The sequence below is a fragment of the Takifugu flavidus genome, chromosome 7 (assembly GCF_003711565.1).
Source record: "Takifugu flavidus isolate HTHZ2018 chromosome 7, ASM371156v2, whole genome shotgun sequence".
NCBI classification, from domain to species: Eukaryota; Metazoa; Chordata; class Actinopteri; order Tetraodontiformes; family Tetraodontidae; genus Takifugu; species Takifugu flavidus.
In genome coordinates, this window is record NC_079526.1 from 12,603,261 (window position 1) to 12,628,023 (window position 24,763).

Genomic DNA, 24,763 nt, shown 5'->3' on the forward strand with positions numbered 1-24,763 from the left:
GAGACTGGTGACCTCCTGTCCCAGAGCTGAGGCCCGCTAATCTCACATCAAAGTCTGAGCGCAGGAGACTTGACTGCAGCGGGACTCCGCCATAAAAGAGAAGTCTCCAATCAGAAAACACACTGCTTGATTTTCACAGGACGCATTTTAAAATGGACATTAGAGACAGGGGCTTAGAAAGATCAGCCCGGCACCCTGTGGTGTAAAGTAGTTCCATTTTCTTTTGGTGATTCTCTTCATAAAAGGCCCTTCAAGTCTTCCTCTCGATCGTCTCTTCCTTTAAATCTATTCAGATCCTTCTTTTAATGTTTTACCAAAACGAACAATGGGATACAAATGTGTTCTGGCTAACGTTACAACGCAAAATCTCGCACGCAATGAAACAGTATGACTTAAGACAACGCGTTTTGCAATTTCAAATTAAATATAGATATAAGTCACGTGATGCAGAGACGTTCCAATATAAGGGTGATTGATAGCGTTATTGGTTTTGCATTGACCAGAACTAAAAGCCACCCGATCGAAGCCCGATTAATCAATTAGCCTATAGTGCATTTTACAATTGAAACAGAGCTGTAACTATTGGGACAGGCTCGCTGTCACTCGAGGAAACCGTAAGAAAATGCTTTAATTGTATTTGCAGCCGGGCGTCTGACCCGCCCCTCTCCTGCTCTGATTGGTTCCTTTTAAGGGCGCTTGAATTTTCTCGGCTCCCCATTGGCTGAGCGAGCTTTCTGTTTTGGTGGCCTGCCAGCGGTCGTCTGGAAGGGGAGGGGAGCCGTCTGCCTTCCGCTTCTGGGCTGGATTGACACACAATGAGGAGCACAGGCTGGGGAGACGCTCCGCAAACGCCGCTGTAAATAAATACAACAATCACTGAGGCCAGACAAACATGGAGAACCAGGTACGGATGGATTTTTGCTTCTCTTTAGCGTATCCGAACTTTTCCCACGTGGGGGAATGCCAGCGGGATATGCGCTGGCAAGGCTGGAATGAGTCCTCGGTTCTGCTAACCAGAGGAAAAAAAACGCTCCTGCTGCTAATGTAGTTGTTTGGCTCCGGAGCTATGCTAGCTGGGCACTCATACATCGGTATTTACCGCTAGCTAGCTCCAGCCTACTACACCATTCTGTGCCGCTGCATAGCTGTAGCCACAGCCGGGCTCACAAAGAGCTTTACACCCGGGTTTTAGCTCGCTTGGGTGTATTTTAAACGCGCACGCACCGCATTGTTCACCAGGATACAACCCCTTTGATTGGATATATTTGCCTTGCTAAACCGAGCTGGTGTGCCCCCATCTGTGTGTCGGCCTTTGGCTAAAGGCTAAGGAGCCGCTACAATGCGCCGGGAAGAAGACTGGTCGTCTCCAGGCTGGACCGGAGAGGCGGGGTGGTGTCGTCTCCTGTGCCACCGGCCGGAAAACCTTTTTATTTTAAAAAATTTCAAGGCAACGCCGACCCCCATAACCTACTTAATAAACCTCCGTTACTGGTCCACACTTTAATCAAGTAATCATTAGAAAAAAAACCCAAGGTAACATGGTGGAAAAGCCTTGTTGGCAAACGTTGAACTTGAATCATGGTGACCGCACAAGCGTTGGGTGATCATGGTGTCCAATAATCCTGGATAAGACGAGCCTGCATCCCCTCCGAACCCTCTCCGAACCCTCGGCCCCTCCGTCCTCTCTGATAACGCTGCACGGAGGAGTCTGCAGCTCCTAAACCGGCGTCCTTCTGCAGAAGAGCCTGTTGTGTTTTACAGGGGATGTTTGTCAAAGTGCCACGGCTCATTCCAGACTACAATTCACATGGCTGACACACACGCACGCACGCCCACACACGCACACTTGGAAAGCAGCACAGCCACTTTCTTGGAACGGTTCCACATTCAAGGTTGGAGCTTTTGAAGTTTTAATTGCATTTGTGTGTGTTCATCCACTGGAAGTCAACTGCTCCAAGTTGAAATATTTCTCCCACCTCTGTGATGGACCTCGGCATGTCCCACGTGAACGCTTTTCTTCTCCCATTAAACAGATGCACGCCTGCTATTTTATTAGCGCGGGTCCCCGCGGATGACGGCGCCGACACCTCTCCAAACGTGCATCGAGTTTCTGGTTGATGTGACAGAATCCGTCACAGCCGGGTGGCGGGGGACATCTCGCCGTGCGTTCTTGGGGATCTTTTTTTTTCTTCCTTAATCTTTTTGTGAGGTTGGTATGTAACGGACGGCGTGCCGGTGGCCGGAGCGGTCATTCGGCCCCTGGTAATCGCCGTCCAACCCCCGTGTTTCCGATCCTCACGTGTTTTCCTTGGGCGCCGCGGGCGGTGTTATTTGTGACTCCCCCCGTGGCTCTCAGGGTCCGACCGTTTCCCGGCAGAAGCGAGCTGCTTCATCTCTCCGACTCATCTCTTAGACAGACGGGTCGGCGTGCGTGACTAAGCTGGAACCCGTAGCTGTGTCAGCTGCCGCCGAGAATGGTTTTTTTTTTTTTTCCCCTCCCTCTCACAGGGAAAGTTTTCGACTTTTCCTTTTAATCATTCATTAATTGCCAGCGATTGCCAGCGCCGCGAGGGGTTGTTATTTACATGTCAGCTGGGAGTTCATTGTTTTCGTGGGAGCGAGTGAGTCTGGCGAAATGTGTGTTTTCTCAAGTCCTCTGAATCGGAACCCTGTTTAAGAAGAGGGAGGATGCACGTTCCACCTCTCGTGTTTTCCACTTATGTATTTACAGGCAGTTTTACATTATTCAATTAAGGATCCCCCCCAAAGTGTGTTTTTACGTCCTCTGTGGATTCCTCCTCCGTCTATCTTCTCTCTCTCTACTCTACTTTCATTTATCAGCAGAATTCCAGACACATTTGGCCAAACGGATGAAGTCATGGTCACCTTTGATTCAATCCCAGAAGTATTTGGACAGTGCCGTGGTGTTCTTCACCCTCACAATGGATTTAAAACAAAAGAAGAGGTGGTGGTCGCGCAGCAAACCTGGGGGGGTTTTACTGTCCGGGAATTGCAGCCGTTCGGCCCCTGTTGTAAACGCGCTCTTGATGTTCACAAAGGCGTGTGTTGATGGCAGACTTTGATAGTGATACTCCTGCCTCTTCCACAGTCCTCTTAAATTGCCTGATGTCCTGCAGCCTTTTTTTTTTTTTTTTGCTTTACCAAGTGAAGAGATTGATGGAGACACGTGATTAAAAAAAAACAACCCACAACGCTGCATTTCACTTAATCAGTTAGTAATTTACTTCACTGTGGACAAATGGAACATCAGTATATCAGCTCGGGGCCATTTTTAAATCCTCCATGATTTTGTTTTCTCATTTTGATCTTGTCATCGTTTCAGTCCATTTTGGTTCACGTGCTGTTTAACAGATCCAGGTGTGGAACGTGGCCGGTTTGAAAACGGTGCCGTGTAATTGAGGGAATAATCAGCAGCCTCGTTAAATCACTTGCTAGTTGCTGCCATTTTGCTGGGTCGATCCCATTCATTTCTGATACTTTGGGCCGGTATGTTTGCTGATTTCTTTTTACACTCTGTCCATATCTCGCTCCCGATTTGGCAGACGAGTCGACGGGGAGGGCGTCGTTGGTGATTGGAGGGGCTCCGCGGCTGCTGCGTGTGGGTGTGGCACAGTCTGGATTTTAAGGGCTACTGCCACAGAATTGCCGGGCAACCTGCCAGTCCCTCTCTAATCCTCCCACCCAGCCTCTGCTCACGAGCTCCACTCCAGTGTGGCCAAATCCTCACATTCTTCGGTCTTCCCCTCACTGATCTAAAGTGCCCGTCTGTCCCCTTTCATCCCCACCCTCCTCCATAGCCTCTTCACTTGGCTCGCTATGCCAGGCAACACCAGCTCTGTCCCATCGCTGTCATTGTTCTTGGCAGAGAGGCATGGGCCAGCAATGCCGCCCCCCCCCCCTCCTGTAAACAGTTTGAGATGTGTCTGCTCGGGGATCTAATCACTCCCATTCCACAGAGAACATCTCCACACCAGTCCAGCTTTGTGTCTGTTCCCAGTGGCTCTCATCCATTTAACACGTCCAAAATAGAGGCGTGGGGTTTATTAAAGGTCCTTTTGTGAATTAATTTATAAGCCTGATCAATCCCTCCAATTAGAAAATTAAAAAAAACAATTCTACAATATTTCAAGTGTTAATAAACAATCATTTGAAGGTCACTTCTTGGATTTAGACAGGATGGAGCTTAGCTGTGATGTTGCTCACTAACTCTCAAGCTTGTGTGTGCTTTTTTGCCATAAACAGTATTTTAACCACCTTTTTTCTGTATCTGCCCCTCTGATCAGTGTACAGTGCAAGTGAAGCTGGAGCTTGGCCACAGAGCCCAGTTAAGGAAGAAAGTTACATCAGAAGGCTTCACGCATGACTGGATGGTGTTTGTCAGAGGTCCAGAGACCGGCGACATCCAGCACTTTGTAGACAAGGTTGTCTTCCGCCTTCACGAGAGCTTCCCCAAACCCAAAAGAGGTGAGAGGGCGATGAGCTAAAGACGTGTGACCCGGCTCCTCTTTGGAGATTCTGCTTGCAGCGTATCGGAGTGATTTCGTGGTGCAGCTATAAAGGCAGTAAAGTCGTACTTTTCCTTAAAACATTGTGTTACATTGTGCGGCTTCATTAATGTTTGAACATATTAATCATTGTTGCAGCGTGGCCTTGTGCGGCGTCTGACCTTTCCTTGATCGCAGCGATAACGCTGTTGTAATTGCTTTTGTGTGCAGTGTGCAAGGAGCCGCCGTACAAAGTGGAGGAGTCGGGCTACGCGGGCTTCCTCATGCCCATAGAAGTTTACTTCAAGAACAAGGTGAGGCAGACGGAGGGCAATTACCGTGTGTGGTGCAATTAGTCCATTCATGGCTAATTTGAGAGGGACTAAAGCAAATCTTCAGTATGGTTTACATGTTGCAATTAGACTGTTTGTGTTGTGAAGCCACCAACATCAATAATATAAGGTCTTGTTAACTCTCATGTCATAAAGGGGATGTACTGTATAGATGCTCTGTGCATATTAGGTTATCATCAGCTCCAGCTCCTTCTCTTATGTGTAGTTAACCTTTAAATAGATGATAAGTCATTCAAGAAGCTGAATAAAATGCTTCAGAATAGGAGTCTTAACATCAGCAGTCAGTATTTATGTGTGTATAAGGTATCTTAGTGGGGAAAACATCAGGATGTCTCTGCACTTCCTCCATAGCTGGTCCTGGGAATGCACCAGCAGCTCCAGTTTGTCCCCTCTGTTCTTCCCGGCTACTTTGTGTGTGTGTGTTATAATTGTGTTTCTTCTTTCTCCAGGAGGAGCCCAGAAAAGTGTGCTTCAACTACGACCTCTTCCTTAACTTGGAGGGAAACCCCCCAGTCAACCACTTGCGCTGTGAGAAGCTCACCTTCAACAACCCCACCAAAGAGTTCAGAAGAAAACTGATCAAAGCCGGAGGGGTGAGGGCACGTGACACAGCCACTGACTGATCCGACGAGACTGTAGCCAAGAGCAACGTGCTGCTATGCTTCCGTTTCTGGGTCCAGTCAATGCTAAGAAGCTTCTTCATTAATGTTTGCTGTTAAAGTTCCACTTGAGGGGTGAATAAAAGGGGGTGTGTGCTGAAGATTTTAATGGCTCCGTTTCAGATATTAGTGGTGCCGGAGGGGGCCGAAGCTGTGTCGAGGCCCAGCCCTGATTACCCGATGCTGCCCACCATCCCCCTTTCTGCCTTCTCTGACCCCAAGAAGACCAAGACTTCTCATGTATCAAAGGTGGGTTAGAGTTCCACCGTAGTTGTCCCGCCGGTGCCACCGTCCACTCGGAGCGCTTTTTTAACTTAAGTAGAACTGTCACAACCTCCTCAGTGTCATTGATTTTTAGTTTTTATTATTTGCTTTTAATTACGGCAGGGCAGTTTGAAGAATAGGCTGGTTCAGAGCCGTAATCATCACCAGATGCTTGTGCAAATGTATGCAGGGTTGCTCAGATAGCCGATCTGCCAGGAGGGAGGCAGAGAAAATTGGAAACACGTCCCAACAGTTTCCGTTATTGTTTGTCTTTATTTTTATTAGCCTTTCACAGAGTGGAGCAGGCATGGTGCGCTCCCCGGCCGTGCACGTGCTCCTCTTAGAGGTGATGAAAGCCGTTTCTGACTCGTTTCAAACCCTTTCTTGTGTGGGTTCATCGTTCCAGGAACCCAGCAAAGAAGGAAGTGGTGGCAGCAGTAAAGGACCCAAACCGCACAAGCTGACCAAGGAGCACCGCGAACGCCCCAGGAAAGACTCTGAGAGCAAAGCCACGTCGAAAGACGACAGAGATGGGGGGGGCAAGAGTCGCGACCCCTCCTCTTCCTCGTCTTCAAAGAAGCCGTCGGAGATCAAAGTGAAAGAGGAAGTGAAGGTGCTACCCAAGGCTGCCTTCAAGGAGCCTAAGCTGACCCTGAAGGAATCAAAGATGGAGGGCATGTCCCCCAAAGGAGGGGGGGCAGGGACCACAGGGGGTGGTGGGGGAGGAGGGCCAGCGGAGTGTAAAGCCCTGGGGAAACGACCCGCCACCGTCGAGTCTCCCAAACCAAGTGCAAAGAAGCAGAAAAAGGGCAGCTCAGAGGGGCCAAAGGGGGCGACAGGCGGAGCCTTCACAGGAACGTCTCCTCGCGTTTCCTCTTCGTCTGCAGTCAGCCAGGCCTACCCCGACAAGAAGCCCCCCAAGGATAAAGGTCGCTGTGCCAAGGGCAAAAATGACACTCAGGAGCCGAAAGAGCCCAAGAAGCTCGCAGAGTCAGAGGAGTCCAACTCAGAGGAAGAAGCCTCGTCCAAATCAGAGGTATTTCAGACAAGTGGCTGTTTATTATGGCGACACAATGGAGCAGAGCAACGCCCACGTCAACATTTGAGCACTGATAAAACACATTCTGTGGTTCTCGATGCCAGAAAATCAATTTCTTTGATTTTTTTTTTGTGGTTTTGCGCAGCAGTCGGCCCTTTCGAGCCCTTCAAATTCCAGTTCCAGCTCTGACTCCAGTTCAGATTCAGACTTTGAGCCTGGACAGAAGCCAGGCCAAGGTAGAGTCTCTTCATCTCCCTCTGACAAGCAGAACGTGGTGGGTTTGTCTCTGGAACTATGGTTGTTGACGTCCTGTCGCCCCCCAGGTCCTCTTCGCTCTATGGTGGAGGAGATCCAGTCCGAAGAGTCGGATGATGACGACAGCACCTCGGAGGAGGAGGCGCCCATCAAGACCAACCCCCCCAACCGCGACTCCCGGTCCGTTTCCCACGATTTCCTTTCATTTAATCGAAACTCTTAACTTTTACCAGACTGGAGCCGTTTTATATCAAATAAGAACGCTCCTTTGGAAAATGTCGATGCTCTTGGTTTGTGTCTGACCTCTGACCTTATCCTGCCCCCCCATCAGACTCAGCCTGGACAGTGAGAGTGACAGCAGCGATGGCTCGCACAGCCCCAGTCGAGACCCTGCCCCACCCCCGCAGAAACACAACTCCTCTAATAACAAAGTGAGTCACGCAGACCTCGGTTCACCTCCGGCTCTGGCCGCACGCTGGACCTGTGACAGGAAATGGACCCTGCAGCTGGACGTTTACTGTTACAGGCCCGGTCAGGGGGCGACGGGCTACTTTCTGGTTTTTATTCAGATTATTCCAACCCCCCATCCCCCCCGAGTGCCACCGGTGTTCCCGTGCACACAGTCACAGCTCAGCTGCTCCGTTTCATCAGACTATTGTCCTTATCCACGTCTACACGCACACGAGACTATTGACTTATTGACTGAGGGGCGTCCGACTCTAGGTGGCGTTAACCCTTTCAGCTAATGAGACTTTTCCCTCCCCTTTTATCTCACAGCCCAAACAATCGATACGCAGCAGTTCAGCGGTAGAAGTGAGCTTATGAAACCATAAAGAACATATCCTGGGTCCAAAATGTATCTCCCCGGGGCGGTTGAAGCTCTGTTATATGGTTGAAGCCCCCGTTAATCTCAGCTTCTCTAATTCCCTATTTTTTCCTTTAATCTGTTTCCTGCAGGTTTCGGGCAGAAAGAGTCCAGATTCCTCCTTCCGCTCAGAGAAGGTGTTGAAGAAGGGATACGACAAGGTAGGAAGGGTAAATCAACCTTTTTCTGCTTTAACCCGCACCCACACCCCCAGCGTTTGTGTTCGCGCTGCATCAGTACGGCGGCGTGGCGGGGACGTGATCCAGATGTGCCAACAGAAACCCGGTTGTTGACGTCTGGAATTTCTTTCCGTGGACACGATGCCTGTTGATAAATAGGATTAATGATTGTGGAGCATCTGCTACGTCCGGAGAGTCTTCCCTTGGCTTAGATTCGTGTCGACCTTTGACCTTTCACAGGCCTACACGGAAGAGCTGGTGGACCTCCACCGCAGGCTGATGGCTCTGCGGGAGCGGAACGTCCTGCAGCAGGTGAGCGTTCGAGGCTCCGCCTGCCTAAACGGCCCGTGCGCCATCAGAGATGTGTCCAACGTCTCCGTCTCTCCCCCCGCAGATCGTCAACCTGATCGAGGAGACGGGCCACTTCAACGTGACCAACACCACCTTCGACTTCGACCTGTTTTCACTGGACGAGTCCACCGTCCGCAAACTACAGAGCTACCTGGAGGCCACGGCCACGTGACAGGAAGCCCGGACCCCCGGTGGGGGCAGACGCGCCACCGCGGCTCCTCTTTTGTCAAGGAGGGGACGAGCAGCCACATCTGTGGCAGCTGTCTCGCAGGCTTGACTTGGATCCTACAGAGACCACCACACGGAGAGAGACGCTGGAGCAAAGACGAGCACATAGGAAGATGCAGCGCCATCAGGTGGTGCTGTGGAGGAAGCTGTGGGGGGGGGACGAGCAGCAATGGCTGACTGGTTCAAGTTTTCACTACACTTTTCTCTTTTTTTTTTTGGTTGTTTTTTTTTTTTTTTTGTCTGTCTGTGCAGAGCTGTGGAATGCACCCCCACACCCCCCCCCTCACCCTCCTGCACTCATATGGCTCCCGCCTTTGCAAAGCCAATACCCTCCTCCTCCTCCGCCTCTTCTTCCTCTTCCTCCCCCATCATGAGCACACTCCTCCCAGACACTCCACCACCCCCCCCCCCTCCCCCACCCCCCCCCCCCCCCCCCCCCCCCCGGTGTCAGCTGGAGCTCATTTCTCTCCTGACGTCTCGTGTGTGTGCGGGGGCGTGCGTATGTGTGCATGTGAGGACTTTCCAGAGGACATGTTGCCTTTGTGGTTACCGACTTCTCCGAGTTCGAACAGCCGACCCCCACCCCCCCCCCCCCCCAAAAGCATGAAACAACAGAAAACGTCAAACGGAAGTCATTTGAACTCGCCCTAGATTCAAAGTTAAGCCATATCCAACCCTCGGTAAACGGCTACGAGACGTATCGACCTCCCGGTCCGCAGTCGTAGGCTGAGCTCGATGAAGCCGGCGGAGCCACAGCGAGTCGCCGTCAGGTCCTTAAATATCCAAGGCTGATGAGTGAAAGGGGTCGTTTTCAAGCGTGTTGATTAGCACACGTCTGGTTACACTTAGACACTACATGACATGACGCTGAGTCGTGTGTGTGTGTGTGTGTGCGTACATGAGTGTGTCTGTCTTGAATGCTATTTTTTTTTTCTTTCCTGAAACGCGTTCTTTTAAACCCCCCCCCCCCCCAACACTTCCTCGCACTGAAAGCTGAGCCTTGACCTCCTACCAACAGCTACACTTCCCACCGGACCCCCCCCCCCCCTCCCCCCAGCTCCCATACTGGCGCGCATGAAAGGGCTCGACTGCTCGTGGTTGCTCCCAAATTCGCCTTCAGAGTGGCTGCGAGGGGGGGTGGGGGGGGGATAGGAAAAGAAAACAAAAGCCGTGAAAAAGTAGCCATACCTTTCTCCCAGAATCCAAAAATGTTGAAAATTAGGGGCCATGCTTTTTTACATTTTATTTTTCTACAAGTGCATATTATGTATTTATTCCCAGATTTGGATGAAGCTGACCTGTAAGCGATGAATGTATATTGCTTTTACTTTTCTACGGCTTGCAACAGCCCCTCTCTAGTGCCTTCTTCTGTGACCTGCATTGTGTGTGTGTGTGGGTGAGTGAGAGGAGGAGGGGGGGTGTATGCTCTGTTAGCCATGGTCACACAAATCGGGAACACTCCCCCGCCCAAAAAAAAAGTGTGAATTTTGAGAAACTCCAGTATTGTCCTCGTAGGTCCTCACCTCTGTGTCTTTGTCGGCTGTTGCCTTTTTATCAGTACCATCATTTTTCACCTACAGTCACGGTTTTACAACTTTCCGACCTTCTGCAGGAGGTGTGTGTTAGGCCCCCCCATCAGTTAGCTCTGGTCCCGGTCGCTTCGCCCGTCTGCTGTTTTGAGCGGAGGGACGAGGAATTGATTTTAGTTGCTTCCAGGCACTTACAAAAAAAAAAAAAAAAGAAGAAGCTGAAGGAGATGCTTATGTTTTTTGGTTCCTCCCTCCAATTAATGTAGGAAATGATGTGACTGGGGGCTGAATCGCAGCAGGTTCAGCAGTGACGGGTCTCAGAAAGCTGGCTCATTTCAACACAACCTACTGTTGCCCTTAGCAACACGCTAACGCGTCGTTAGCCCCAGGCCAGACAGTTAAGTAGCCTTTAATCACAGGTGGATTTGCTGGATGAGAGTTCCACAACAGTATTCTTGTACCCACAGGATGGTTTTTTCTGGCCGAATCTTCTCCGTTCGTACCCTTGCATCCTTGTTCCTGCGGTGTGAACGGGAGGAAGCGCTAATTGTGCCCCCCCGCCGTGCGAAAGGACCTGATGTTATCACACCTGAATGAAGCGCATTACTGTAAATATTTGCTCAGACTGATGTAAATATCTGTAAATATTGTGATTTACTGTACAAGCTCGTCTTTGCTGTAACCTCTCGCGGGGGGGGGGGGGGTCGTGACCTTTCACCTGCTGCACTGACGTCGTCTCTCGCGCCAACAGTCGTACGTTAAACTGAGTCAGTTTTCCAGACCCGTTTCCCTTGTCGTTGGTTTTTGCTGCTTGGTTCAGGCCCCAGACGCGTGGCCCCCGGCGCCCCCTCCACCCCACCCCCCACCCCCCCACGTCTTCTTTCTGCATCAGTGTTATTCTGACGTTTTGATAGCTTTAACGCGTCTCTCCTGTCTGGCTCAGCCAACTGTGAACGCACTCCTCGGTTTGTGTTTTTGTGTTTTAAGCCCGCCCAAGTAAAACCAGGATCGACGCCACCTTACGTGCCCTGAAACCCGCCCCCCCCTCCCTTGCATCTTTCCTGCTCCCACCCTCCAGGTGTGCCTGTCAGCAGAATTCCAGGCCGTAAATACCGAGACTGAACTGTGCGTTTGTCAGCAACGGGAGGTTTATTTCATTTTCTTTTATAAAAAAACAAACAAACAAAAAAAAAACCCTCCCCTGCCTCCGATCTGTTCGGGAAAGGGTCGTGAACTCTGCCCTTTGACCAGACGTTCACTCAGTTCCTTGCTGTGGCGGTGGAGGGGGGGGCTACGGAGGGACTGGGGTCGAGTCCCTCTCTCTGTCCAGTCAACGTTTTATTTATGGATCTCTGCACTTTTGGCTGTGATGACTTCAGTACTTAAGTAGTTACCTAAACTGTATTTTTAAGGATTTTATACAATATTTACATGCAATACGATATGAATTGAGTTTTTTCTTTGCCAACTATTGTTTGTTTTTCCTTATTTAATTGTCTACTCTGGCATGATATGTTGCTATATTCAATGTCCCATCGGATCGATTCCAGGCTGAAAACGTTGTCGGGGAACGTTCCCGGGTTGTTTGCGTGTGTCAGGATTCTGTTGACTGAAGCTGGTGTTGGAGGCGATGTACTGGACGACCCGTACGCGGTGGCACCCGCTGCTTCCAGTAGGAGGAACTGGGCCAGAATGACGACGACCAGCGTCCATATTTTGGTTCAGGGAACTATTACGTTGTTTGTTCGGAGTCGTTTCGTGATTTTTCTCCTGATTTTATTGTCTTGAGTCTGAAACACATCATAGGAAAATGGGAGTTTTTCATAGAGCTCCTGGCACTGGAATTAATTCTGAGTTCATTTCCCCCCCCCCACACATGTAGATCAGATCAGGTCTATTGATCTGAGATCAGTCCTTTGACTTCAATGGCCTCTTTCTCCATGGCAACGGTGATGTTTTACATCCGTCCACCCTGAACACAAACTCTTGCTGATCGTGACGAGCACGGACCATCTTCAACCGTTGTTTTCATCTGTGACCCTTCTTCCTGTGAGGTGTTTCTGCTAGAGAAGAGCAGTTCAACTCAGGGGGGGCTTTAGACTCTGGAGCAAATTGAGGGGGGGGGGGGGGGGCACGTGCCGTTGGGATCAGTCCCTGCGTCTGTCAAGATTTGATTTTATTTTTTTAAAACTGGGTCAAAAAGGAAGAGTGAACCCTCAACTGTGTTCCAGCGGAGCTACAAATGAGAACAAACGAACTGGATTTCAGAACAATTTGGTATTTTTGAAAATGAAAAGGAACAAAACTTGGCATTACGATGCCACCATGTGGCCATACGATGCAAGTTAAGGACAAAACGTGTTCTTTTAATGTTATTTTTTATTTTGAAATCATATTAATAATAAAGTCATTAAGTACTGTTCACGCATGCGTCCCGTCTGTGAGCCCGAGTGTGACCCGGCCCGGGTCGTCCAGAGGTCACGTGCAGGTCACGTGATGGTGAAAAGGACGAGCGGCGTGATGCAATGACCATCCATCCAGTAAGTGTCACGGCAAGGGAAGGGACTATTTGATGAGGCGGATCAATAAAATGTGATGTGCGGCCGCTCAGGGGCGAAGGAATTTCAGTCGTCAGACCTCAAGTGTCTTCAAATTCGGGCATATTTGATTTTATTTAAGCCCGTCAAGTTATTTTAACCGATCGCAATGAATTTGTGTTCCATGAAGGACTTGTCATGGACATTTTTGTCACTCAGCTCAGAAGCTAAAGGTCACATCCTTCAGTAAAGAGGCCGGCACCGATCGTCCGCTTAGATAACTTTATTTCATAACCGATTAAACATTCACGGCACCGATGTTGCGCAATAGTTTCAGATCAGGTGACTCCAGTCTCCTGCTGGGAGGTCAGGTGAGGCACAACACCAGTAGCAAGGGGTCACTTTTGTTCACAGCTTTACAGAGAAACGCATCCCAATCATGAATCACCGTCATTTCCTTCCTATTAGAAAAGACTTAAACCTGAACTTCGATCAGCAAACCTTCAGTTTCACCCGTCCATGCTACAAATACCTACGATATGTTTATTTACAGATCATTCGTGAAGATCAGCTCTTCGGAGTGCAGCGGCCTCTTTGACTACTCTGGGGAGGTGAAGATCCGCAGGGAGCGAGGATGTAGTCCCAGGGTCGAATCCATGAACAACATATTTGGTTAAATTTACACAAATTTATATACATTTCCTCATAAAATGTCTCAGTAAATGAGTTTTTCTTTGAAGAAAAAAAAAATTAAGACAAAGATGATGTAGGTACAACATATTTACAGGAACCAACCCGTCATTTGCAAAAAAAAAATATGGCTTGAAAAAAAAGGTTAGCTGTTTGCTCATTCCTTGAACACGGATGTTTTTTTTTTCCTCTTACAAAGTCCTGCTAAAAATGCATTCCAGGCTCGTTTGGCTCAAAGCAACTTTGGCAGACTCACAATAAATAAAAACAACGTTAGACGAGTGTTCAAGTAAAGCAGTGCAGGAAAACACAGCTGTCATCCAAATAAATAACATTTCTTTGATATCATGAAGCAATGTTACAGATTTTCTTCAGTGAAACACAGCTGACCCGACAGAAGGCAATTATGACATCAAGGGGGAGGTAAAAGGGAACCTGGGGGCATCTATTTGGGCAACGGGTCGTTTGGGGTCGAAGGAGTGGCCACTTCCTTATAAAACTCCTCGATTTCCTCTTTGTATATCTTCAGCGCCTCCGGCCTCTTCAGCTTCATCGTCGGCCCTGCGTGGCCAGAATTCAGCCCGTCAACCCACATTTGTGTTCAGAACCGACCGGTCGGGAATAAAACGCGGCACTCACCCAGCTCTCCGCTGGTGATGGAGAAGTCCCGGCCCAGGACGGTCCACTTCTGAATGCGCTGAGCGTTGGAGGCCGACTTCTCGTTGACTCTGTTGATCCCGTCCTGAATGGCGGCGTAGACGGCCCGATCCTGGCTGCCCGTGATCTCGGACACACGGGTGGCCTTGCTGCCCAGTCTGCGGCAGAACTCGATGGCCTCCGGGGTCATCTCATCCTCTGGCTCGCCTGACTCGGCGTTAAGATTGGACTGGAGAGTGAAAAAGAACAAAAGTTAGGACGATTCACAAGTAACACTATTCACCACTAGATGGCAGCACGAATGCATAAACGTCAGTATCAGAAACCGAATTCTGATTCCGTTCTCCATGTTCTAAGGTGCCCTCCTCTCCTCTAAACCAAACAGAACCACGTTTGATGTAAAAATGGATCAAAAATACTGCCCCCCCAACCCGCAACTACATGGGCAGCTTTACAAACCTGTCAAAGGGATTGGGGTTCTACTGGGGTTCCGGTTCTACACGTACGGCCTCTGGACTAACCTTAATGGTGAGCAGCATGGACAGGAACTTCCTCTTGTCTCCGATCAACATGGCGTTACTGATCAATGGCACCGCTTCCTTCACCGCATCCTCGATGGGGACCGGAGGGATGTTTTCTCCACCCGCTGTGATGATCAGCTCTAAAGGACAAATGGCAAGGACGCATAAAGTAACAGATTCTAAAAAGGAGAAAATGAGGCTGAAGAAGAAAGGAAACAAGACCTTTAATCCTCCCAGTGATGAAGAGGAATCCATTCTGGTCTTGTTTGCCCAGGTCACCAGAGTGCAGCCAGCCCTCTGAATCCAGAGCCTCCTCGGTCTTTTCGGGCATGTTGAGGTAGCCCATAAACACGTGGCGGCCCCAGAAACAGATTTCCCCGACTCCGTCCTCGTCCGGATTGTGCAGCTTCGTCTTACATCCAGGAAGCGCGACCCCGCAGCTGTAGGTGGAAACCACATTTAAAGTCACCTGATGAAACCGCGCGTCGCCTCCGTTTTAAAGCAACGTGGGAACGTACCTGGTGAGCTTGAAGGCTTCGGGGATGGAGATGGTGTGAGGTCCGCTGCTCTCGCTCATGCCGTAGAGCTCGTAGAGTGGAATGTCCAGACTGAGGAAGAATTCCAGGGTGTCTTTGGTGATGGGAGCAGCGCCCGTGTAGCACTTGGTGCAGCGATCCAGCCCCAGGGCCTTGCGCACTTTGTTGAACACGAGCTTTTTGGCTATTTGATAGCTGAGAGATGTCTGGCCCGTCGCTCCACTCCTGAGAGACACAAACCAGTTCAATCCCCACATTGTGCTCACTTGAATTAACATAAATATTCAGCCATGACAGGAACGTACTGATTCATCCTGGCCATATTATTATGCAGGCCCACGTCTTTGGCCCAGGCGGCCACCTTCCTGCGCACGGCCGAAGACTTGGCGCCCACGGCCTTCATCCTCTCCTGCATCTTCTCCCAAACACGCGGGACACCCATGAAGGCTGTGGGTCGCACCTCCTTCATGGTGTTTACCAGGGAGCCCTGAGAGAACCGAGCACAAACCCAGGCGTGTTAGTCCCGTCCGCACCGCCGGATCAGCGGTAGCTTTGTGTGGGTTCGGGGTTTCCCTTCGATCTCACCTTCAGCGCGTCCGGCTGGGCGAAGTGCGTCAGCCCACCGACTCTCATGGTGATCCACATGTCCACCATCTGAGCGGCGATGTGGCTAAGAGGAAGGTAGCTGATCACCACTTCCTGAGACACGGTGGCGTCCGCCAGACGCACGTGAGAGATGGTAGAGAGCGCCGTCCACATTAGCTGCGGGGGGGGGATACAATAACAGCCAAAATTAACTCACAAAGGTTCAGAAACTGGCCCGGAACTGAAAAGACCATCTTCAATTAGCCTCCAATAGCCAATGAGTGGTCAGCGTCCACCTGTCGACTGCGACTCACGTTGTCATGGCTGAGCATGACTCCTTTGGGCTGTCCTGTAGTTCCTGAGGTGTAGATGAGCGTGCAGCATTGGTTGGGCTTCTGGCTGGAGATGATGGCGTCGAGGGGTGCGTCAGGCTCGTTCTGTCCCAGCTCCATGAACTCTGCCCACTGGAGTGCAAGTCAAACCAGGTCAAGCATCCAGCTCCCGACCTCTCTGCCGATGTGTCGTATGTGGTGGGCGTTCTTACCGAGTACAGATTGGGCCTCTTCTCTTTCAGTGCATCTTTGTACTGGACGATAGCTTTTAGGTGTGGTAGCTGGTCTTCAACCTACCAACACGGGAAGAACCAAAGTCAACGCAACAAAACCACCCAATTATGCCAGTTTAGGCAGAAAATAACCACTGCTTTGATCACTCGCTGCTTCCTCAGAGATCGGGTTCAAATGTAAAAGGGAACCAAGTGAGAGGTCACAGCAGCAGACAGAATTTACTGTCAAATGTGGCGCAACGTGTGTGGGCTGGTCTTTTTTCTTTATTTTGGGGGGAGTCCAGTCTGCTAACATATTTCTCCACACTCTGCATGTTGTAACAGACAAGATCGATACATGGTTCTTAGCTCAGTGGGGTGAGAGGAAACAAAAATGGTGCAAATGTTTTCCCAGCATTGACTCGGCTGATAAAACGCATCATTATCACCGATGAGGTGACAACACGCAGCACATCACGCAGAGCCCTGATGGCTCACGAGACTTTCTCCAGTGTGAGATAAACAACGTCATATCTTATCTGAAGAATGTGTATCCTGATAATGCAGAATATCCTGATAACGCAGCATCCTGTGTCATTTTAAAGATGCGTTGGATGCACCCAGGCCTCACCTGAAGAATCTTCTGCAGCTGTTTGTGGTTCTCCACCACGATGATGTTGGCCTTGCAGTTTTCTGCGACGTACTGACACGCTTCCGGAGAGTTGGTGGTGTAGATGCCCACTGCGAACCCACTGAACAGGAAGGACAGGAAGGAGAGGATTAAGCCCGGCGAGAGCCCACCGCTGTTCAGATCCGTCCCCTCCAGGTCCCCCCGAGTTCATGACTGTTTACAGAGATCAGCAGCAAACCTCAGTCCACTTCTCAACTGAAACTCGCTGCCCTGGACCAGGACCGGCTTGACAGGTCGTTAGCGGTGTCAATACATTCTTAGCGAAGGAAGGTGTGGGAAACGGAGGAATCCACAAACAATAGCAGCATATATGCGCTCGCTCACACCAGGAGGCTTTCTGCCGTCTCCAGACGAAGGGCGTGTGTTAGTCGTGCGTAAACAAACTTTATCTTCGCAATAAATTCCTGCTGTCAAGTGGCGACTTCACAGCTTCAATTAGACGCACGTCTGAAGGCCACGTGATTATCGATCTAACGAATTCCAGGACAAGACCTTATGACCTTAGATCATTAATTAAATGACCTTTATTGGTTTTATTTTAGCTCATGCCAATTATTTGCATAACCGTGGTTAGCGGTGACCATCTGAACGCGACCGCCGACATAACAGATGATATTAGCTCTGCTGGATGCAGCAAGGTGAGAGCAGGAGTTTTCTGGTGTCCAGGATCAAAGGTTCGGTTATCTAATCTGTCAGACGCCGGTCACGGGTCATCGACTTGCATCATCCTCTTGTGCAAGATAACGCTCCCCGAGTTTGTGCAACCGTGTCGCAACCCCACAGCTGAGAGGAGACGAGGACACGGACACTCACCCCGCCAAAATGGCGCCGATGTCGGAGATGAACCACTCGGCCGAGTTGAAGCCCAGGATCCCGACGCCGTGGCAACGCTCCAAACCGAGCTGCAGAGACGGAACGTTTTAAGGAATAGCTCCCACACACAACAATCACTGCACGCTAGTGATTCAATGCCCAAACGCCGGTACCTTCAGGAAGCTCTTGGCGGCGGCGCGGCAGGTTTGGTAGTACTCTCTGTAGTTCAGCCTCTTCAGCTGCTGCCCGTCTTTCCAGCTCAGGGCTGTATAGTCCCCAAAGCGCTTCACTGCTGAGGTGAACACCTGGTGGATGGTCACGGGCGGCTCGGCGCTCAAGCCAGAATCTCCCATCCTCAGTTTCACCTCTGCTTCCCCCCGAGTGGTCCACAGCCCCGGCTCGCCTGCTGCCGGCACCGACAGCGAGTTTGGGCGCTCAGCTTTCTCTACAGGAAATGAAAGTTAAAAAAAATAAAACGGTAAGGAGGGTTGTAACGAGACTTTGATGAACGCTTTCGTGAGAAAATAGCGGAACTACTTTTTTGAAGGACCCTCGTACAGCCGAGACCGTCAGTCTGAGGAGGCCCCAGATACTAAAGTGGGAATATTGTTCATTAAAGAAAGAATCTGAGCCTGAAACGAGAAGTTCTTAATCCTCTAAAGTCAAAGTTGATTGTAGCACAAACCCGCTTTGCAGCGCATTATTGTTCATTTATGATGTCATCAATCCCCATTAATTACAAACCTACTCTCAGAAAGAACATTCGTCTGCCTCCACGCAGCTAAAACAAGCGTGCTGATGGTTGCTATGTATGAACCTGGTCACCTGGACACCAGCACGCTGACCTTTCATTCAACTTCAATAACTTAAGTAAACTGCAAGCTTGTTTGTCATCTGAGCACCTCGCTGCTTTAAACAGCACCTGGATTTGGGATCGGTACGACATTCTAAGATTTATGTGGACAACAGAAGAGAAATGGTGACTGTGCCTCTTGTTTTCAGTATTTTACCTTGTAACATTTTATATTTCTGTAGTTTAATTTATATAGTTAATGAATTTCTTTCTATAGTTAATAGAAGAAACACAGTTGAAACTAATATTAGAGAAATACAGGCTCTTACAAGGGGCTTTGACCATAGAGAACCTTACTGAACGTCTCTCAGAGTGCTTTTTTTCTGGTTTTATTACCGAAATAACCGCTACAGGATAATTTCAGGACTCAGTTTATGCGAATACAAACGTGGCCAAATGCAAATACAGCCTGATGGGAGAGCAGCGAGGATAATCTCCCAACCTGCAGGATGTATTTATAACCACAGCTCTGTTCCCAGATAAATTCAGCACCACGTCTTGATTGTAGTGAACAATATTGAAATTAAATTTACTTTAACGGAAGCGCCGTTTTCCCTCTGCTGACTCAAACAGGAAGGAATTTCAGCGAGGTGGGGGCAGGAAAAGGAACACCTCTACGTCCTGCCAGAGAATGTCTGAACTTCATTTTGGCCCACTTCCTCAGATAAAACCCTTTTTTTGGTGTCGGCCTCAGACACAAAGGCCTTCACGGTGCTTCCAGCCCAGGGTAGCGCTACCCCGACACTAATCTAAAGAACAAATAAAGTCAGGTGAGCTGGCGGCAGGTTCACCGCTCTCACCTGTTAGTGCGGTGGAGCCGCGCTCAGCAGGGACCGCCGACATCTCAGAGGAGCGAGCGGCTTCGTTATGTGCGCAGATCTCTTCTTCCCTCTCCCCGGTGGACTCCTCCTCTGAAGACTCGCTGTAGTCAAGGCAGAGAGCAACAGATGGAACTCGGATCTCCGTCACTTCAGATCAGTCGTACGGGGAAAACCGCCCGCACGGCAATAAATGTTGGGCTGCACGTCAACCATCTGGAGGTGACCGGCAGCAACAGGTGCTGCGGACTCACTTTGCAGTGTCCGCGATGCCGTCGTCGAGGGACGCCGCACTGTCTCCCTTGGTTGTCCCCAGGAGGCCGCCCGCTCTGGAAGGCTCGATCACAACAGGCTCAGACATGGCGGTGGGCTCACACTCCGTCACTGAACGAAAAGAAAGACATCACACAATTGAGTTTTTGTCTCCCTCCCTCTCAAAATACTCAGTTTTCTCTACAGATAAAAACACAGAGTTGGGTTTGAATCATTCCACATTCCTCCGACAGACATCAGACTTTCTCAACGACCGAGTTAAGACCGAACTGAGCGAAGATGACCGATTTCCGCCTGGATCTTAACACACCAACATGTGACGGCTGGCGGCTTCTAGCGCTCACACGACTCGCTCATGACGGTCACACATTTATGGCCAGGACTGTCTTCACGTCACATTTCTGCTTTTTCTCTTGTTTAATTTACAAACTAAATTGCCATGGTTTGCACAGCTGGGGGGGGGGGACTGTAAAAATGTGCCCAATTAGTTTATTATTCACAAGATCCAGCCGAGATAAATGGCAGACATTTAAAATGCTGCTTCTCTTGGTCGTTCATGATGGTTAAAGACGAGGAAGCCAGCACCTCAATGACACGCCTGCTCGTCTAAACGATCTTAATGAGCCCAGCTCGTTGTGTTAAGTGGGCTGAAAACACATACCAGCGACTATTGTGGAAGCAGCTTATCCTAACCGGACTTTCAGCCGCAATCGAGCTTGGTCAAGTGGAAAGAAACCGGTTCCACTGGGGTCAGAGGGCAGGGAGAAACACGCTTCCCATCGCGTGTTGGACACATGCTCGAGAAACAACACACATGCAGCACACACCGTTTGGAAGACTGTAAACGCTGTTGCGCAGAGAGAAAAATCACTTCTGACGCGATGTGGCGAGAGCCAGCTGATGCCAGGACTCAGAACCGATGAGACAAGTGTCACGGTACGACGTGGCCGCCGGACACGTGGACAAACAAAGCTGCCATTTTATCGTTGCTGCTCGGCTGCAGACGCTGACGTGGTTTCAGTTTCCAGCGGCAGCGAAGAGAGACGACTATAAACATGCTGGTGGTGGGGACGAAGATTAAACGCTTCATCTGGCACGCAGACGCGAGGGTCAGGAGATGGGAAGGTTGGGGGGGGGGGTGACACTGGGGAAAAGGTTGGGCCCTTTTAACATGACTGTTGACAAATATAACCTCAAGAGTCAGACTGGAAAAGGTCCTGGGGGAGTGGTGCGCTGCTTCTTCATCTCAAATCATTCTGGTCTGATGATCTGGCATCACATGCGACACGTTTGTAGAAACGTAGCAAAAAAAAGGGCTCATTGAGCTCCGCGGGGACGGCCCCATGCGGTTCAGAGGCTTCACATTTTGCTCGGCAGGAGAATCCGATGATGCAAATGTCTGGTGCATCTTTGACGGATGATGAGAAAGAGAAAGAAGAGTCCAATTCGGTCTCTGACACGACCGCATTCATGCAAAGTGGGAGGAATTCTGAATATGGGGCAGAGTCTAGTGTTGCACCAGATGTTACAGAGGGGCTACAACAGTTGGGGAGACACAACGTTCAGAGATCACGTTTCTGTCCGCACAGCCAATCACAACACAGGAATGCTTCACCCCTGAATCCCTCATGGAGAACACCCCATCATCATGTCTGTCGACCACAGCTACGGTAGCCGTGTCAAACAGCATCTCCCTTCCGTTTTCTGTCCGTGTGCCTCGATCTGCTCCCCCCAAACATCCCAAATCACACGCTGATTGATGGCGCTGCGATCCACGCAGCCTCGGCCAGCTGCCACAGTTCACGACTGGGCGTGATCCTCCGCATCCACAGAACATCCGTCATCATTTTCACCAAATATGCAGCAAAATGCGGGGGATTTTTTTCCCCTACGATGCAATCCCCCCCCCCCCCATATATAAAGATATGCTGGTTAAATCAGGCATGTCTGCAGGCTGGGTTACACCCTAAAAGAATATATAGGTTTGGGTTACACCCTTCTGCAGACGTCTACTCGTTGCGGCTTCACGTTGCAATGTATCACATTTTACTTCGCATTTAACTAATGAATTATTAAATTAGTAATCACCACTGCCTTCCAATTAGGCTCAATATGAGCTCAGTTTGATTATTATGTCCAAGTCAAAATATAACCCGGGGACCAAGGTTTTAGAGATTAAATACGGAAATTTATTCAAAATATAGTGTTTAATATGTTAGTTTGATTTAATTATGTGTATAAAATATATACGTAATCAAACCGTTCCGAGAAGATGAAGCTGGAAGTGAAACCTGAAAAGGGGCATCGTCACAAAATACATACAATTATTAATCAGAACAATACTCACATTTCATTGTTGTGAATGTACTCTTTTCTCCGACTTAAACAAATTACAGAAACGTTTTTTAAAATGATAGTTCGACGTTAAACGACACGTTGCCCGGTTTTTCGACAATAGCGTTAGTTACCCTTCATTCAAACACCAGCCGGCCCGGTTAGTCCCGCCCCCTTAAAACCCCACCCATACAGGCATCTCGTTTCCTGACCAGAAAACCCACCCACCGAGCGATCTGATTGGCTGAAATCGCTCACACCACAAGCGTCATCTTCCTTATAAGGTCCTGCAAGGGAGGATGGGGAGGAAGTGGCGGTAAAGGAAATACGCCCCCCCACAACACACACACACACACACACACACACACACACACACACACACACACACACACACACACACACACAAACAAACTCTCTCTCTCTCTTTCTTTTTCGGGTGAGGTTACTTTCGGTCACAGGTTCCTTATTTCTGTATCTGATTATTAATGTGACCTGCAGTTATAAAATCTTGAGGCCACGCCCACTACACCCTCACTGTGACCTTTAATTATCCAATGTTTGATTTTGGAATTAAGTCACAAAACTGTGAAATATATTATAATTTCTGTCTGGATGTGCACGCTGGTTCTGGTCTAGCTCTATGTCATGAGGATTCATGACCTTTTCTTCTAAATTCACATCTGCCAACAATTTAAAGTATAAAGATTTCCTACTACAGCATTAATGGAACCGCTTTGCTTGGTATGTTTTCTGTGAAAATAGCAGCAACAGACAACTAATTTGTCATCTATGTGAATGGATGCATATGTGCTGTGTTGCAATGTATTCTGAGCTGGTTTACATTGCAACGGATAGGTGCTACAAAAGCCAAAGCTCTGGAAATTTATGAACGTTTCTGCAACAGGGAAATTCCGCAACTTAAAAAGTTTATGGCGAGTCTCATTTTAACCGTCAAATTACAGCGATCTGACTGTCTGACAGGCCGGTCCTGTACTTCTCGTTTCATTTGGCATGGAGAACAGAGTGGAGTGGTTTGAAGAGAACTTCAACAATAAATTCCTTTGCCACCATCCAGTATGGCACTTGTGTTAAACTGTAACACAAGTGACTTATTTGACAGGAACATTTACACATTCATAGTTTAACAGCTAGGTTAAGCAGTGCAATCAAGGAAGCAGGAAGTGCTCACAGACCCTAAATTGTACTAAATGAGTTCGCTCATTTTAATCGCTCACTCTTTGACTCAGCAGTTCCATCCACATGTTTATAAAACTAAATGCACACAGTTGTAGATCAAAATACGCCTTCTAAAGATAATTTACCAGCCTAACCAGTTTCCTAATAGATAAAAATAGCAGCGTTTGGAAGGCTGCAAATATTTCATGTGCATGTGATTTTGTAAATATGTGTCATTGTAAATGTGTGGAAAGACCAAGCTCAGCCAATAGCTGTACAAGACGCAAACCTACAGCTAACACACCACGGCGTCACGTGACAGTCGGCAGCCAGCTGATCACCTCTGCACATGCGTGAGTGTTGAGCTGCTGCAGGATGTGTTTGGTGCTCATGCATCCATGCACGGGGGGTTACTGTGGGTCACTGACATCCACACTCCCGTCCCTCTCCGCTGGGACTGCTGCGGTGCTGTGATGGAGGCTTTATCTCTGATGCTTTAGCATAACAATTAGATTTTTAATCAGACCAGAAGTGCGTAAAGCAAGCAAAAAAAAATCTATGATTCACTTTGCGACAAAAGAAAAAAACTATAAAACAAATATTAGACAGCGATCTAACCGAAGGCGCCAGGAGCTGGCTAGTAACCGTTAAAAAAATAGTTATAATACTAAAAAAAGGGAAGTACTACAGGTGATAGCAGAATGCAGCATGAGTAAATTAGCTCTAAAATGTCTCAACTACACAGACAAAAAAACCCCAAAACATTTAAATTACTCAAATTAAAGCCCAAAAGTCTCAGTAAAATCTATATTTTTTAAATTTATTTAAGCAATCTAGATTAATTGCAGAACAAAGCTGTGAAGAAAAAGCGCAAAAACAGGACCCTTGAACATGTCATTGTATCGTTAGTTGGGGTAATAAACGTGTCATTTTGTTTCTTTCTTCTTAATAGCTGCTCTTGAAGGTACTGGAGGTAACATTAATCCGATTGCACAAACAGGGGAAAGACTACAATGGTTAGTCATGGGTATTGTGACTTACCACAAGAAGAGGCTCTCTTAAACAAGCGTGTCTGATGGGACCTGCACCAGCCGAATGACTTGTAAACTGTCCTGTCATTGCCAGAGGGTCAAATCCAGGTTGAGCTGCATTTAACTGCGGCTTTGTCCCTGCCTCTTCCTCCTCTGTTTGGGTTTATGGCTGTTGCCATTGACACCTTTATGACATCAGGCTCGGCCATTTCCTCTCAGGTTCACTCCGTTCGCCCCAGAGCTCAGTGTTCTTAAAAACAAAAACTAACCACAGAACACACGGTAACACATTTCAACCATGAAAAACAAAACCGGTGCACTAAAAGGTGCATAGGTGAGAGGTACAGAAGCTTAAAACCGTCATCTTTGAGAGCGTTTATAGGCAGCACGTCTTTGACTACAGTCACTGTTATAGCATACACGGTAGCATATGAGGTTTCGTCTAACCTTTAGCCATCATGATTGTTATGGGTAAAA

At 48.8% G+C, this 24,763-nt stretch overlaps 2 protein-coding genes across 5 annotated transcripts; one reads left to right on the forward strand and one right to left on the reverse strand.

Annotated features, from left to right (window-relative positions):
• Nucleotides 1-754: 754 nt before the first annotated feature.
• Nucleotides 755-12,649, forward strand: mllt1a (MLLT1 super elongation complex subunit a). 2 transcript variants are annotated; one of them, XM_057037678.1, is made up of 12 exons: nucleotides 755-904; nucleotides 4,305-4,485; nucleotides 4,737-4,819; nucleotides 5,308-5,451; nucleotides 5,641-5,766; nucleotides 6,188-6,817; nucleotides 6,966-7,056; nucleotides 7,144-7,255; nucleotides 7,407-7,506; nucleotides 8,033-8,110; nucleotides 8,360-8,431; nucleotides 8,514-12,649. In XM_057037678.1, exons 1-12 carry the CDS (start codon nucleotides 893-895, stop codon nucleotides 8,640-8,642), a joined length of 1,758 nt encoding a protein of 585 aa, XP_056893658.1. In that variant the 5' UTR covers nucleotides 755-892; the 3' UTR covers nucleotides 8,643-12,649. The 2 variants fall into 2 exon arrangements, with proteins under 2 accessions (XP_056893658.1, XP_056893659.1); XM_057037679.1 differs by having other exon boundaries at nucleotides 8,033-8,101.
• Nucleotides 12,650-13,032: 383 nt separating this feature from the next.
• acsbg2 (acyl-CoA synthetase bubblegum family member 2) lies at nucleotides 13,033-24,758 on the reverse strand. 3 transcript variants are annotated; one of them, XM_057037669.1, is made up of 15 exons: nucleotides 24,734-24,758; nucleotides 19,727-19,856; nucleotides 19,455-19,576; nucleotides 17,975-18,246; nucleotides 17,802-17,890; nucleotides 16,929-17,049; nucleotides 16,298-16,378; nucleotides 16,068-16,217; nucleotides 15,754-15,930; nucleotides 15,474-15,655; nucleotides 15,151-15,393; nucleotides 14,855-15,072; nucleotides 14,633-14,772; nucleotides 14,094-14,340; nucleotides 13,033-14,015 (listed from the first exon to the last, which is right to left on the reverse strand). In XM_057037669.1, exons 1-15 carry the CDS (start codon nucleotides 24,744-24,746, stop codon nucleotides 13,900-13,902), a joined length of 2,301 nt encoding a protein of 766 aa, XP_056893649.1. In that variant the 5' UTR covers nucleotides 24,747-24,758; the 3' UTR covers nucleotides 13,033-13,899. The 3 variants fall into 3 exon arrangements, with proteins under 3 accessions (XP_056893649.1, XP_056893651.1, XP_056893650.1); XM_057037671.1 differs by lacking the exon at nucleotides 24,734-24,758 and adding an exon at nucleotides 24,297-24,440; XM_057037670.1 differs by lacking the exon at nucleotides 24,734-24,758 and adding an exon at nucleotides 22,093-22,279.
• Nucleotides 24,759-24,763: the final 5 nt, after the last annotated feature.

What these genes read in the sequence shown, in the direction of transcription:
- mllt1a (XM_057037678.1), top strand. An exon ending in CTTCCCCAAACCCAAAAGAG is followed by an intron (nt 4,486 to 4,736) that starts GTGAGAGGGCGA and finishes TTTTGTGTGCAG; the next exon opens with TGTGCAAGGAGCCGCCGTAC. An exon ending in AGACTTCTCATGTATCAAAG is followed by an intron (nt 5,767 to 6,187) that starts GTGGGTTAGAGT and finishes TCATCGTTCCAG; the next exon opens with GAACCCAGCAAAGAAGGAAG.
- acsbg2 (XM_057037669.1), bottom strand. An exon ending in GGCATCGCGGACACTGCAAA is followed by an intron (nt 19,577 to 19,726) that starts GTGAGTCCGCAG and finishes CCTTGACTACAG; the next exon opens with CGAGTCTTCAGAGGAGGAGT. An exon ending in AGAGGCCCAATCTGTACTCG is followed by an intron (nt 16,218 to 16,297) that starts GTAAGAACGCCC and finishes CTTGCACTCCAG; the next exon opens with TGGGCAGAGTTCATGGAGCT.